Source organism: Leucoraja erinacea, chromosome 9 (assembly GCF_028641065.1).
Source record: "Leucoraja erinacea ecotype New England chromosome 9, Leri_hhj_1, whole genome shotgun sequence".
Taxonomy (NCBI): domain Eukaryota; kingdom Metazoa; phylum Chordata; class Chondrichthyes; order Rajiformes; family Rajidae; genus Leucoraja; species Leucoraja erinaceus.
Window position 1 is genome coordinate 27,180,321 of NC_073385.1, and position 15,783 is coordinate 27,196,103.

At 42.5% G+C, this 15,783-nt stretch overlaps 1 protein-coding gene across 2 annotated transcripts in view; it reads right to left on the reverse strand.

Annotated features, from left to right (window-relative positions):
• Positions 1-5,000: 5,000 nt before the first annotated feature.
• LOC129700153 (glycogen phosphorylase, liver form-like) overlaps positions 5,001-15,783 on the reverse strand; it is a 130,368-nt gene continuing 119,585 nt past the window's right edge. Inside the window, exons 20-21 of one of the 2 annotated variants that reach the window (XM_055640390.1) lie at positions 13,178-13,244; positions 5,001-6,599 (exon numbers count right to left, since the gene is read on the reverse strand). In XM_055640390.1, coding sequence (XP_055496365.1) covers positions 6,444-6,599; positions 13,178-13,244 — 223 coding nt within the window. In that variant the 3' untranslated portion in view covers positions 5,001-6,443. The remainder of the gene's footprint in view (positions 6,600-13,177; positions 13,245-15,783) is intronic. The other variant, XM_055640391.1, reaches the window with a different exon arrangement.

Below are 15,783 nucleotides of genomic sequence, written 5' to 3' on the forward strand. Positions count from 1 at the left end.
TGCGGCTGATTTTAAATGGCGTCTTTAAATGGCGGGTGCCAGCAGCCGTTATGGTCACTGGCCAGCAGGAGGTAACAAATTGAGTGAGTGGGGAGGGGGGAGAAGGATTTTATTAAAAATGTGTACATAAACACGACAAAATTTAATCAAGAGTGGATACATGGAATGAAAAGTGAAATCTCTACCGAAATGGAAAAAATCTGTGCGTTTGTGGGTCCGGTGTTGGCGTAGCAACGAATCAAAGGCTGGCACCCACAGGCTGGCAACCACAGGTCAGGCAGAAACACAGCCAGCCAGCAGCCACAGAGTTTTAATATTATATAGATATGATAGATAATACATTCATTTTTGTATGCACTGTCGTATTCTTTCTAATCTAATAATAAATCAAACTTTTTTGTTGTTAATGTGATGATTATATACTTATTATAGATAATTACAACTTTTATGTGATTATAATATTTTTGTATGCACTGTTGTATGTTCTTATAAACTTTTTTGTTGTTAAGACTTTTGTTTGTTTCAATATCAATAAAGGAAATGCTTGACATTTTGACAGCAAATTGATGTATGAAGATACATTTCAGAGTAGCGTCTTATGGCATCACTTTCAAATATTTTAATTTTGTATATTTGGATCAATAAAAACAAACACAAACACAAGCATTGCACTGTATTGGAAAGCAGACACTTTTCATATATTTGGATCAATAAAAACCAACACAAACACAAGCATTGCACTGCATTGAAAAGCAAATTATTATCATATATTTTGACCAATAAAACAAACACAAACACAAGCATTGTACTGCATTGAAAATTAAACTCTTTTGGGAGGATGTGTGTATCGCTAAGAAGGGCCTTTTCTTGGGTCTGTTTAGGGGTCTCTTCCTGGAGTGGTGGACTTCTGTTTGTGGTGTGGGTTGTTTGCTGCTGGTCTTCAGATCATGTAAGTCTGCCATGGTACACTGCTTAGTTCAGAGTTATAGTAAGTGCAGAGATGGTCTCTCCGGTCCTCGGCTCTCTTGTTGGAGGTTTTTCCTGGCAATATCGGTGTACCCTGTCCTCCAGTTCTCCATGAGCCTGGTGTGATGTTGCCTGGCTGGTTGTCCACTTGGTCACCTCCACATGGCTGCTGCAGCTGCACTTCTGGTGCGGATCAGGTTGTGGAGGACACATGCTGCGCAGACAATGGTCTCCACATTCATGGGCTCCTGCTCCATCATAGCCGGCAAGCGTCTGAATCTGCTGGTGAGGATGCCAAAGGTGTTTTCCACGACCCTCCTAGTCCTGGACAAGCTGTAGTTGAAGATCCTCTGCTCCCTTGACATCTGCCTGTGACGGTATGGCTTCATCATCCATGATCTTAGTGAGAAGGCGTCATCACCAACCAGTGTGTATGGGATATGATGGTTATCTTCTCCTGGCAGAGGTTCTGGATCAGAAAAACCTGCTCTACCTTCTTCCAGTGCTTGCCCAAGGGAGGTCTCTCTCCAGATCCCACCATCTATGACACTGCCAGATGTGCCCACATCCACAAACAGGAAGTTGTAGTTTGCATCTACAACAGCTATGAGTATGATGGAATGGAACTTCTTGGTGTTGAAGTACATAGAACTTCCCTTGGGTGGACACCTGATAGCCACATACTTGCCGCCCACTGCCCCTCATGTGTGCTGGAAGCTCCAACTGGTATCAAAGCCCTGCGCCTCTTCCACATCTGGTGTACTACGACAGTCCATGACTTAATCTTCATAAGCATTGATGATGGCCTCACAGGTCTCTCGGACCACCTTGCTGATGGTGTTGTGGGCCACAAGAAAGCTGTAGGAGAGGCTCTTGTAGGAGTCTCCTGATGCCAGGTAGCGGAGGGTGATGGCTAGGCACAGGCCTGGTTCCAGTAGCTTCCTCATGAAGGTCCCCTTTTTCTCCAGGAGGGCCCAACCATGTCTTGAGCTCCTGAAACAGCTCACAGGGGAACTCAAGAGATGTTTCTGAAGGCAACCTCATCTTCTTGCTGGAGCTCAGTCATCAGGTTGTCATACTGGCCCAACCCGGGTCTCTTCAGGGACAAGGGGTTCAACCACACAGACTTCTCCTTGGGTTTCTACTTCCCCATTCTTGTCCTTCTGTGTTGCTGACCTTTAAGCATGAGGGCTGCTGTAAGCAGCAGGGCTTCTTCTTCCTCTGATATTGCTCCATGGTAGGCTTGATGCAGAATGATTGGAAACCTCTACTCCACAACCCTTTTTATAGAAAAACTGGGTGAATTCACTGTTTTGAAGGCGTGAATGATGTGAATTGTCTTCTGCTCTTCAGTTGTCGCCGACAGCGTCGTAGCTTGTCGCAGGTGGACGTAAGTTGACTTCGGTTGTTGCCTGTGTGGTCGTAGATTGTCATAAGTGTCGTCGCAGGATGTGTAGGCGTTGGAGGTGGACATCCTTTTGCGTCGCTTCACATCGACTTGGTGGTAGGTTACCGTAGCTTGACGTCGACTGGTGATAGGTTGTTATAGCTTGTCATAGACATTGTCGTAGGGGGGTCCAGTCGCCATTTTTGCTGAGACTAAAATATCGCCCAAGTGGGACAGCCCTTAAGGTGGAAGTCACCAGTCGGATGCTCTTGACCTTCAGTATGAGGAATAGAGGGATAGGTAACCGAGCTGTTCGGTCAATGGGGAAACACCACGATTGGGGGATCAATAGCAACTCATCGTCCATTCATCTCTGACCTTGCACAGATGTACCCGTAGTTAGGATCGAACTACGGTAAGGCAGCAATTCTACTGCTGCGCCTCTGCGATATAATGCCTCTCCTGGTGATAACTTGAACAAAAATTAAAGTGCCAGATGAACTCGGCGGGTCAGGCAGCATCCGTGGAGGGAATGTGCAGTTGACGTTTTACATTGGAACCGTTCTTCAACTGTACTGAGAGTGTGATGAAGGGTCTCGACACTGAATGGATCTATCCATTTCACCCGCAGATATTGCCTGACCAATTCCTCCAGTTGTTAACCCTCTTTGAATTGCATTCAAATGTTTTGTTTTCACTCTTAGCACAGTGATTAGTTCACTAACTGGCTGTTGATTAATTCAGAACTGGCAAAAAGCAGTGAGCATTTCTGAGAAACCTGATTTTTTTCCTTTTCAGCTCAGCAGCACCACCGTGTGGCCAAGTGAAACATTACATAATGCACTTTGGAGAACACAAAACTAATTGCCACAATCAAGCAGAGTTTAGAAACATAGAAAATAGGTGCAGGAGGAGGCCATTCGGCCCTTCGAGGCCCTTCAATATGATCATGGCTGATCATCCAACTCAGTATCCTGTACCTGCCTTCTCTCCATACAATGAACGGGCCTCAACAACATTCTGCGGCAGAGAATTCCAGAGATTCACCACTCTCTGTGTAAAAAATGTTTTTCTCATCTCAGTCCTAAAAGATTTCCCCCTTATCCTTAAACTCTGACCCCTTGTTCTGAACAATCTTCCTGCATCTAGCCTGTCCAACCCCTTAAGTTATTGTTATAAAGTATAGGTACAATGAAAATTCTCCTTGCAGTAGCATCACAGGCATGTAGACTAGAACTAACACGTAAATTATACCTAAAATCTCTCAAAGAATGACTGTGTAAAAATTAGTACAAGGCATTTTGTTGAAACCAGTGTATTGAATCTGCTGATGATCTTGTGATGCATATCTTCTGGAGACAGACAAGGACACCCTGACTGCAGTAATTTAATCGCTGAAAGTGTCTTTTAAGGCAGAATTTTGCTGGCTTATCATCAACTTTCCTTTTCTTCTCCAGCTAAAGTTTGTGCTTGTCAACATTCCCCCACCCATTCATTGTTGGCTGATTGTACCATTTGTTAAAGACACATGAAACTGCAATTGCTAGAATCCTGAGCAAAACAACAAGTGCTGGAGGAACTCAGCATATTAGGCAGGATATGTCGAGGGAATGGACAAAAGCAGACTGAAAAAGGGTACTGGCCAGAAACGTAATGTCTATTCACTCCACATATGCTATCAGTCTTGCTAAGTTCCTCCTGCACTTTGTGTTTTGTACTGTTTGTTAGCCTTGTTATTTGAGCTATTTCTACTATAAACACATTTTGAGTTTTATTGAGTGTCTGTCATTTCTGTCAACCATTAAGTTTTCATGGGAATGTTTGGTATTCATCATCATTTAGAAGAGATTATAACTGGGTTTCACTCCTGTAGGATCTGAGCATTTACATATACACTTTTCTAATGAAGCAGCAATTTGTGTCTTTCCCTTTGGTAATACTATGGCTTTGGATCCAAAATCTGGATGAGCACTTAACATTACCAGGACATAATACATTATGGACCCAGTCATTCCTTCTTCTCGCATTGGGCACAAAAGCATGACACTATGTAACAAGAGATTCACAAACAGCTTCTTCTCTGCTGTTTTTAGACTTCGAAACAGACCTCTCATATGCTAAGGAAGATAATCTCAATCTTCCAATTTACCGTTACAAAGTAAGGCGTTTTGGATATTAAGTAGATTACTGTTAATCAATCTGCTGCTACTTCAAGCAGTGGTCATTGGGTGAGTTCCAGGTATAAAAATACTGCATTTGAATGATCAGATTTTATTTTATTTTTCCAGTGAGTGTTTTAAGACCACTGGCAGATATTGAACTTGGATCGAAGATGGCACAGTGCAGATCTGTGGAAGAAATACAAATCCATGTTGTGTTTATTGAGGATGTAATTACTTGTGCTGTAATTTGTATGAAAGCACAAATAAAATAATAACTTTTAAATGAATAGAATGTAAACAAAGTTTTGTGAGGGCTAAATCACTGAATCGTTAACTGCAATATTTATGACATGTTACAACACAGATGCCATGCTGATTTTACTTCTGCTATAAGTGAATCTTTCTGCTATACAAATCTTACCCTATTGTACAACATCTATGTCACATGTCTGCTCTTTTTGGATGGTATTTTTGAAATTAGTGAGACAAAACTAATCATAAGCCAAGCAAGCAGTTTATTTTCGATTAAATACTTGAATGAACAGCATATAACTTTCAGAGTTAGATTTAATCAATTTCCTGCCACATTTCATATTAAAACAACAAGCTGCACTGGGCCACTGCTGTAAGCAAAAGTTATTTTAAGTCAGCTGTTCTGCTATCGGGTATGAATTTGAAATAATTATCCGATTGCCTCTTTATTCTGTATACCAACAACTGATTGGTTACTATTGATGGCAGGAGATAATGAATGGATAAAATTAAAATTAACAGAAATCAAATAGGGGTGAAGGAGGTGCAGAGGTGAGGGAGATTTACAGGATCTAGATGGAAGTCTTGGAATTCAAATACTGGAAAATACCAAGGCAGTTGCTGGTGAGAATGTTGATGTACATGGGTAGTATACAGGTAGCAGAAATTCAGATAGAGTTTAATGATGAAGTTCAGGATGGAGTTTAATGATGAAGTGTTTCAGCAAATGATTCTAGAACTATCAAATGCAGAAGACGGTTTCAGTGCACTGAATATCACGCAAATGCAGATAGCTGACTTTGCTAGGATGGAAACAGGTAAGTTTAGAGATGATCTGGATATGAAGTTCAAAACTCCAATTGATTGCAACAGATGTGCATATTATTAGTTTTAATGCAAACATGCAGCGCATTTAGAAATAATATGGAGATTTTCTGGCAAGTAGTGAAGAGACCCTCTTTAATCTGGGTGGTGCTGACATTTATGGTATGAACAATCAGAAAAATTGATGCTTGTGTATTCTCCAATCTATCTGTTACATAAATGAACATGAAGTAATGCTTTTCAGCAGATTATATAAATGTATTTCTCCAAATGAACTAGCTAATGCAGAACTTTCATAATGTAATCAATAATAAAAATTGTATCCAAGTCACAAATCTAACCTCAAATTAAAACAATGAATAAAATTAAGGGCTAAAATACTAAATTGATTGATTAAGGCAAATATTTCCTATAATTATGGAGATCAAGTAATTTTATACAAGTCAAAATTTGAGACAGAGATTGAACAATTACATTTTTTTAATCTTTGAATTAGATGCTGGATTAATCACCCAGAAATGTAGTCATTGTTATTTTCTTAAGCCATCTATTTCCAATAAACACATTTTCTAAAAAGGTTATTTCAATTCAAATTCTATTTTTTTCAGTAAAAATACTGCGTATGCCTTTGTGATGCCCAGGCAAAAAACTGTTTGACAGTCAACGGAAATTAAGTCCTCTAATTGCTAAATATTTCCAACTGTAAATGGCAAACAATTTGAAGCATTACTAAATTTCAAGCTTAAAATACTAGATTTGGTTATAATTGGAAAAAAATGCAGTCAAAATGTTGTTATTCCTCTTCTGCGCCTTGAATTGTATCACATAAAATGCCCAAGACTTATAGAGTTCTAGGTATCCTTTGGTTCATTTGGATGAGGAATCATCAAGGCTTTGGGTTCTACACCCCAGATTTCACGGGCATATTCAGTGATTGTACGATCACTGGAGAACTTCCCAGAGGAAGCAATGTTTCTAATAGCCATCTTGGCCCATTCACGTGGGTTCTGTAAACAAATGTGTTATTGATAAATTAAAATATAAACATTGCTAATGTAATTTCTATATGATTCTATGGAGACAAAAGAGGACTGAATATCCACCCTCATCAAGCTGCTTTGCCTTTGAAAAGCTGTCCCTATTACAATTTTTTCTTCTTACCCAGTTAATTATCTGAAACTAGCAGTTAAGACCCAAAGCTGGGGTTTTAATTCTCCCCATATTAATCACAAACTCCACTCTAGTGCAACTCTTTCTTCAAAATATGGCTATTCCTACACAGTCAAAGGGTAGAAATTTCAATTTAGTTTGGCTAAAGTACAGGCTGGAAGTAGATACATATTCGAAAGATCAGTAAATGGAGGTCCCAGTGGCCTACCCATGGTGGCCTGCTTCTACCTCTTTTTAAAAATATTTTTAGGTTCACAATCCATTGAACACTGTATTTTGGTTTTACCAAATTGGCATGTGCAGCGTTTCTGACTCATAATCTTCCCCTTTATCACTGCTAAATATATGGAGACAGAAGAAATTAACGATGTTGAAATCTTGAGCAAAAAAAAAGCTGGAGGAACTCAGTGAGTCAGGCAGCATCTGTGGAGTGAATGGGCAGGTTGGGACCCCCTACCCTCCCATTTGTTTAAAGATGGGGCCCAACCTGAAATGTCATCTGTCTATTTCCAGCACAGATGCTGCCCAACCCAATGAGTACCCCCAATACTCTGTGTTATAGAAACATAGAAAATAGGTGCAGGAGTAGGCCATTCGGTCCTTTGAGCCTGCACCACCATTCAATATGATCATGACTGATCATCCAACTCAGTATCCTGCACCTGCCTTCTCTCCATACCGCCTGATCCCTTTAGCCACAAGGGCCACATCCAACTCCCTCTTAAATATAGCCAATTAACTGGCCTCAACTACCTTCTGTGGCAGAGAATTCCAGAGATTCACCACTCTCTGTGTGAAAATCTTTTTCCTCATCTCAGTCCTACAAGATTTCCCCCTTATCCTTAAACTGTGACCCCTTGTTCTGGACTTCCCCAACATCGGGAACAATCTTCCTGCATCTAGCCTGTCCAACCTCTTAAGAATGTTGTAAGTTTCTATAAGATCCCCCCTCAATCTTCTAAATTCTAGCGAGAACAAGCCGAGTCTATCCAGTCTTTCTTCATATGAAAGTCCTGACATACCAGGAATCAGTCTGGTGAACCTTCTCTGTACTCCCTCTATGGCAAGAATGTCTTTCCTCAGATTAGGAGACCAAAACTGTACGTAATACTCCAGGTGTGGTCTCACCAAGACCCTGTACAACTGCAGTAGAATAGTAAGATTAAACGAGAACTTACCAGTTTGAGGTTTGGTCGTTATTTTATGAGGAGTAACATTGAAGGATTACGTGAAGAACCCCGCCAGGATGCATGCGTGTCATTCCTCAAAGCAGCGGTGTGAAATCACAGATAACTGTAATGACTAAACATGGTAAGATTAGAGAAGAGATACCAGTTGAGTATATAATCAAAGGTGGGAGCGGAGGGCACGTAATCCCTCAACGTTACTCCTAATAAAATAACGATCAAACCTCAAACTGGTAAGTTCTCGTTTAATCTTACTATTTTACTTCGGAGTCACGTGAGTGACTACGTGAAGATTTTAAAGCTCTGCGATTTAATGCCGTGGAAACGAGTCCATGCATCACATCTGCCTTGATTATGGGGAGAATAGTGTTAACATCATTAGACATCAATACGATATTGAAAACCCAACGATAAATATATTAACACCAAATTATAGCCCCTATTTATGGAGTAAATTATATTACAGAACTTAAAATTGTTTCTGCAAATGTTCCAGGTTCAATGACTGGTTTATTATAAAATCGTTGGAAAGTTTTCTCCGTTGACCATCCTGCTGTCTTGAGGATTTGGTCCATAGGAACATCCAACTTCATAGCTGCCGATGTAGCTGCAGCCCTGCTGGAGTGAGATTTAAAATGCTAGTGTCTACTCCAGCCTTTATTAGGACCTGTTTTAGCCATCTAGAGATGGTCTGGACTGTCACTGTTTTGAGTGGCTGTTTGTAGCTGATTAAAAGTGACAATTGTTTCCCTCTGATGATCTTAGTATACTCCATATATAATAGTAAGTGAGTTACAATACAGAGACGATCATCTGTCAGGTAGGCCCTGAATTCTGTTTTTAGGCCTGCTGATCCCTGTCTGTTTTGTTTGACTAATTCATTGATGTGAAAAGTTAAATTTCCAGATGAAATAGTCATGTTGTCCAGCCTTAGTTTCTGTAGTGACTGGACCCTTTGTGCCGTGACCAAGGCCATCAGCATGACTGTTTTCATAGTCAGTTTCTGTAGGGGCTGTAGCTGGTGACCAGTTTCTTAACATGGTTAGTACAATGGTCACATCCCATATTTGGGAGTACCTGGTTCTTGGGGGATTAACATTAAAAATGCCCCTCATGAGTTTGGTTACCAGTGTGTGTCCCAACAGAATGCTGCTCTGTTCCTTGCCACAGGTATGTTGACAGAGCACTTCTGGCGCAGTTGATGGCACTATAACTGAGCCCCTCATCATAATGGAGGCTAGCCAGGAATTCCAGAACAGACGGGATGTTCATAGATCTGTGGGTGATGTTTATTGTTGTGACAGCACTTCCCATTTCTTGATGACACCAAGTACTGTTTTTTGGTGGACTGTCTATGGGCCGCTGAAATAATATCCACTGTTTGGTCCGTCAGTCCCAGGTGTAGTAGAGGTGCTTTCAAACTCTACAAATTAATAGGTTTATATAATTATGACATGGGTAACTTCCCCTTGTTGCGGGATGAACCAGTAAATTAGGTCTATGATGGATGGTGATGCATGGTTCTAATACCATGTCGAGTATCACCGGGACCCATGGCTGAGTAGGCCAATCGGATATCAAAATACCAGATGCGGAGTCTTGCTGTATATTCCTAAATACCCGACTGATGAGGCAGAAAGGAGGGAATGCATAAATAAACAATCCCCCAATGCAGCGAAAATGCATCTATTGCCACTGCTCCAGGTTCTGGTTCCCATGAACATAATTCGATAGTTGGTGTGAGCCTAGATTCGAAGAGGTTGATATCTGGTTTTCCATACCGTGCTGTAATTTCAGCAAATACATTTTTATCCAACATCCAGTCAGTGTTTTCATTGAATTTGCGTGACCTGTTGTCTGCCACTAAATTTAGTTTACCTGGTAAGTAGGTATCTGATATCCAAATATCTCTCGCTGGATACACTATTGCCAAATTGTGTTGGCCAGATTGTCACATAATGTCGATTTGTTTCCACCCATATGGTTGATATATGCTACCACGGTGGTGTTGTCAATTTGTAGTCTAACATGCTGGTGATATAACCCAGAACAATATGACTTAAGGCCATGGAATGCACTTAACATTCCCAGGTAGTTATGCCCAGTGTTTGTAATAATGATGCCTCCTGTGCATTCCATCTCCCCCACAGCTGGAGATGGAATTGGTAGCACCCCATCCAAGTGCACTGGCATCAGTTTGTAGTTCCATAGATGGGTAGCTGATAATGTTTGGATTGGAACAATGCCTAATGTTATCTTTCCACCATTTTAGTTCCATTATGGCCTCTGTTGGTAGCTTCATTGGTCTGTCAAAATGACCAGCATAATTTTTGAGTGCTCGTATTTTAGCCCTCTGTAATTTTTGATAAAGTAAAGGTCCGATTTGTGTGGCTGGAAACGCAGCCACTATAATGCCAATGCAGTCTTCAGGGAGGAAGCGGCCGCTTCAGTCCAGGCCGCTGAAGAATCGTTCACCCGACGCCGATGATCCGGCTTCGCGGCAGAGGGCCTGAGAACATCGAGTTGGCTGAGGAGGCCACATATAGACCCCGACCTCGGGTGGACTATGAGGGGGAGAACTGGATAATTTTAGTGCCTTCCCTCACAGTGAATTCTGCTGTGGGGGGACGTTTCTTGTTGATTTCTATAGTGTACTGTTCTGTGTCTTTTTTCTCTTTTTTTTGTTTTTATGGATTTATTGACATTTGATCTGTTCAATTAATTTAATCAATCTCTGTAAAGCACTTTGGTTCAAATACTGGTTTTGTTGAAAAGTGCTATATAAATAAAGATTATTATTATTATTATTATTATTATTATTCTTGCTACCAGTCTGATGGATGGTTTTGTGATGTCAATGATTTTGCTGCAAGCCTCTATTAAGGCTGTAACCTTTTCTTTCGGCAAAGTCACTGACATGGGAACTGAGTTAAGGGTGAACCCCAGATGATCCATTGTGTCAAATAACATCTGTGATCACCTCTAATGGGTACTGTATAGTAAGCATCTTTTAAAATGATGCTTGCCATGTAGTAACCTAGGAAATCAATTGCTTAGCAGTAACAAAGGTTTCCATCTAGTAATGAATATATAGTACGAAAGTATTCAAATTAGTCAAATCTATGATGATGCGGCAACCACCATCTTGTTTATGATAAAGATTTTGGACTCGAATTCCTGTGATTCGTGTTGGGTTTCCTCCATTACTCCTTTTTTATATGATCACTGTAGTTCAGCATGCGCTTTTGATTTTTCTTTGCCTGTAAGCATGAACATTCGTTTCGGTACATGCTGAACTGGAGGATTATGTTTTTTTATAAATTCTATGGTATAACCCTATACTTCTGAAAATATAAGTGTCGGTAGTTAATTTATTCCATGCATCCAGATAGAATTGTAATCTCCCACCAACCTAGTAAGGAACCAGACCCACCTACCTTCATGGTTACTATTGGTAGGTTTGTTACTTTTTCGGCATCCCCAGTGGACGTTGAGGCGCCGGTGTCTGGATCTGTAGTTGGTGTTGAGGGTTAGCGCATTCCCCAGGAAGGCTGGTCTGGGCAATGGCCTAAAAGGCCCAATGTTGAGTGTTCCTGGCCTTTGAGCTTTCACCAGTTTGTCTTGGCCGACTGGTGGTGCATATGGGTGCTTTTTTCTCGCCAAAGTAGTTTTTAGACGTTGCTGTAATGAGCCCCAGGGTTTTACGCTCTTCGTCAAGTTCTTTTACCTGTTTTGATAAGTTGCCTCCAAAAAGTAATATTGGTGGTTTGGAGGTTCCAGGTTTGCATAGGCCTGCAAATTAGGGTCTAAAGCCGGTTGGATGGCACTTCTTCCTAATGCTGTTTACTCGTATTGGTAGTTGCAAATTAAAGCCAGTGCACCCTGGTGATCTTGTGTCATGTCTTTTTTGTTTATTGTGCGGGTGAAAACTGTAATTCCCGCTGTTGGGACTTTCAGAACTTTCTGTAGTTTCAAGTCCCTGGCTCTGATTGAGGCTCCAGTATGTTTTCAAATACACTGGTTGACACTGGGAACATTGTGTTTTGCATTCCCTGGTGGTAAGTGTCTTGCTGTGGTGTCCAATAATGCCTGTCCTTATAGCTGGTTGAATGACAAGTAGTCGATACTTGCAGCTATTTTAGGTTCCAGGTTTTGGCCAGTTTGGTCGGGTTGAATAAACTGGGACACCATATCCAATAGGTTTTCTTGCACCCCATGTGCACTAGTGGTATGTTCTGCACCCCTCTTCAGGGTCAGCCCAGAATTGACCCCCTATACTCCCCTCTGATGAGGGAGAAACACTTTGCAGCCCTACAAGATGTACTGCTGTAGGACTTACTAGCTGCCCACTGTGACTAGTCTCCATCTCCCGGAGCCTGTCACTTTGGAGTATTTACTCCAACAGCCGCTCCAATGGCTCCAATGCTCTCGGGCACTGGCCACTCGCGGCTGCTCCAGTTCCTGCAGTCGCTCCAACCGGTTCCAATGCTCACGGGCACTGGCCATCACAGCTGCTCCTGAAGTCGCTCCTGCTCCAGTTCCTGCAGCCGCTCCAACCGGCTCCAATGCTCACGGGAACTGGCCGTCACGGCTACTCCTGAAGGTTGCTCCTGCTCCAGTTCCTGAAGCCGCTCCAACTGGCCCCAATGCTCACGGGCACTGGCCGCTCACGGCTATTCAGAGTCGGACTCATCGGAGTCAACGACTCTGTTAGTTTTTGGCTTCGCTCTACCGCCCGGCCGTGGCCGGTGCGGGAGCGAAGTCGGGCACAGCTGTTCCCATTACGGGAGATTGGCGTGCCGTTGGCTGCTGCTGCTGGCTGCCCGCAACTCCGCGGTTCTCCCCCACCAGCTTTTTCGCAGCCTTCGTGGATCTGGTCCATGTCTCCACCTGTAAGGTAAGTGGAAGGAACGCAGAGTGTCCTTACCTGCTGTTCCCGGCTTTCTAATTCTGCCGCTAAGGGGAACGTCGTCCCCCCTGCTGTGACTCGTTGAAATGCGTGTAGCGATATGGCACGCATGCGTCCTGGCGGGGTTCTTCAAGTAGTCACTCACGTGACTCCGAAGTAAAATCTCCCTGCTCCTATACTCAAATTCTTTTGCTATGAATTGTGTTTTATCTATAATATTGTGTATATGTGTATTATCTATAATATAGTAGAGGTTAGAAATATGGACTGGAACAGGGAAAAATTAAATTTGACAAGAAACAGAGTAAGATCATCTGACCTGATATAACCGGTTAACTTTCTCCTGAGATTCCATGTACGATTCAAAATCAGCGAACACTTTGAACCTGTAAAAGAGTAATTAGAAACTCTAAAAATGCAGGAATTATTTTTGAATGGGTATTGAATTTATAAATTTGGAGTTGATGGGAGTTGATTATTCAACCAACCTTGGTGAACACCAAAGCACATACAATTTGCTGATAGTGTGGAATTAGACAAACTAGTGGTCTTGCCAGTCACCCTCATCTGTTTTTGTTACCTCAGCAGCCACCTAGAATTTCAGGTTTTGCTTGACCAAACAAGTAATAATTAATCAACTAAATTGTGGAATAACCACACCATAATTATAATAAGACTTTAGGCACAATGTAGTTTATACTTCTGTTTCTGTCATATTATAGTGTTTTCAGACCTCCTAGGTAATTTCAAATAAATTACCTCCAGTTATGCTTTTTGTCACAGAGGTCTCTTGGTCAGCAGAGGCCAGGTTGTAAGCTCTTGGTGTTTGAATGGAGAAAGGGTCTAGGGGGAGGTCTTGCCAAGGAATAGTGTCAAGTAAAAGCTGCATTTATACTTAATCTGCAACTTAAAAAAAAAAAAAAAATCTGAAATTAGAATGATGTGGAGAATGAAGGCATAACTGATGAGATGAAAATTAGGTATGTATGCCAGCTTGCATGAACTCTGCCATCAAAACAATAGGCAGCAGTGGCACTGTTATACTGTAGATGACATGTGCATGTACCTTTACAGTGCACGGTAGCCCTCCCCACCGGAATGAGCACGCCTCCCCAGTAGGCATGCAACAGGGAGTTATCGGGAGTAACTTTCTCATCAGTCCTTATCTTCCTGAAGAGGCTTGTTGACATTACATTGGCCACGGCCCCCTTGTCGAGTTTGAGGGTGAAGGTCGAGCCGTTGACAGTAACACGAACCGAAGGGTCCGTTATCAGTGCAGGTGCATCCAAAAGTGAAAATATGCTGGTCTCCCCCTGGGAGGAACGTATCAGACAAAGGGAGTTCATCAGGCTGGTACTGTGATCCAAGCGCGTATCAGCTTGAGCAAGGTTGTTTAACATTCGCCGTGGAGCAGGAACTGGCTTCCCACGGGAGCGGCAAGCGGCAGAGAAATGGTTTAATTTCCTGCAAAAGTTACATGTTTTGCCCAGTGCAGGGCACACATTAAACTGATGGGAGGCAAAGTTGCAGTTGGGGCAACGCTGTACGCTGCTACCCCCGGGTGCAGGGGAACCCCGTTGCCGTTGCGGGCCAGCGTACTGCCGGCGGCCAGCAACACTGGTAAAGTTAATGTCATGATCAGCAGACGACACCGCCGAGGCGACAGCCTCAGCCATGCGGGAGGCGTGCAGAGCCTCGTCCAAAGACAGGTCGTGCTTCCGCAGAAGTTCAGCCCTTAGTTTTTCATCCTGAAGACCATACACTAGAATGTCCCGGGTCAGTTGATCGAGGGTCAGCGCGTCCAGGCGGCAACGCCTGGCCAGGTGCCGCAACCCGGCGATATAGTTATCGATTAACTCTCCAGGGAACTGACGGCGGGTGAACATTTTAAAACGCTCTAGAATGCAGTTAGTGGGGATGTCGCACATTGGGGTAAACTTAGCCATAAGACATACCGGGTCCCGAGCATCTTCACCTGCACCATAGACAAACGACTCAGACCGTTCCAGGGCACCGGGACCAGCCAGGTTGAGAAGCAGAGAAGCCTGTGTCGCAGGGGTGGCAGCAGGATGGGCGATTGCGACGTAGTGTTGGAAGTCACGTCTAAAGGCACCCCACCGATGGGCAATGTCCGAGTCGAAGACAAGCATATCGGGTTTGTGGCAAGAAGTAGCCATGGCACGGGAGATACAAAAAAAAACCACGATGGGGAACTGGGTCAAAAGTAAAGAAAACCCGACAAACTGGAGGCGCAAAGGTACGATTGTGACACCATGTAAAGAGGAGCATATAAAAAGGACTGATGAGAAAGTTACTCCCGATAACTCCCTGTTGCAAGCCTACGGGGGAGGCGTGCTCGTTCCGGTGGGGAGGGCTACCCTGCACTGTAAAGGTACATGCACATGTCATCTACATATACCAAGTACTAATTATTTCTCTTCCAAGCCAGAGTTTGATTCTCCATTTCCTATTGCTAATCATATACCGTGTTTTTCTGAAAGAGAAAGTGAAATGTGTTAGCAACTGTCTTGTAATGAGTTTAGATTATGAGCCTGTCCTGATTAAATAGTGCCATTGTGTGGAAGCTGTGAGTGTGAGACTTGAATATGTACAATGTATGAATGTATTTTAATGAAAGGCATGAGTTATAATTGGTAGAGATTATGATGAAGTATACAATATGAGAAGCATGTAAGACCTGGGTCACTTCCTGAGATACACAGCATTTGATGATTATTCTTTGATCTTGATCACCTCATCAATGTTCTATGGGGGCTTCAAGTTTGACAGTGTTCTCAAACAAAACTTTCTCCATTGTCACTTGTGCACGGAGATGGAAATATTTAAGTGATCCAAGTATAGCTTTAATCAGTATTGGTTAGTTTCAGCTGGAACTGGTCATTCATGAAACTGGATCCTGTGGAT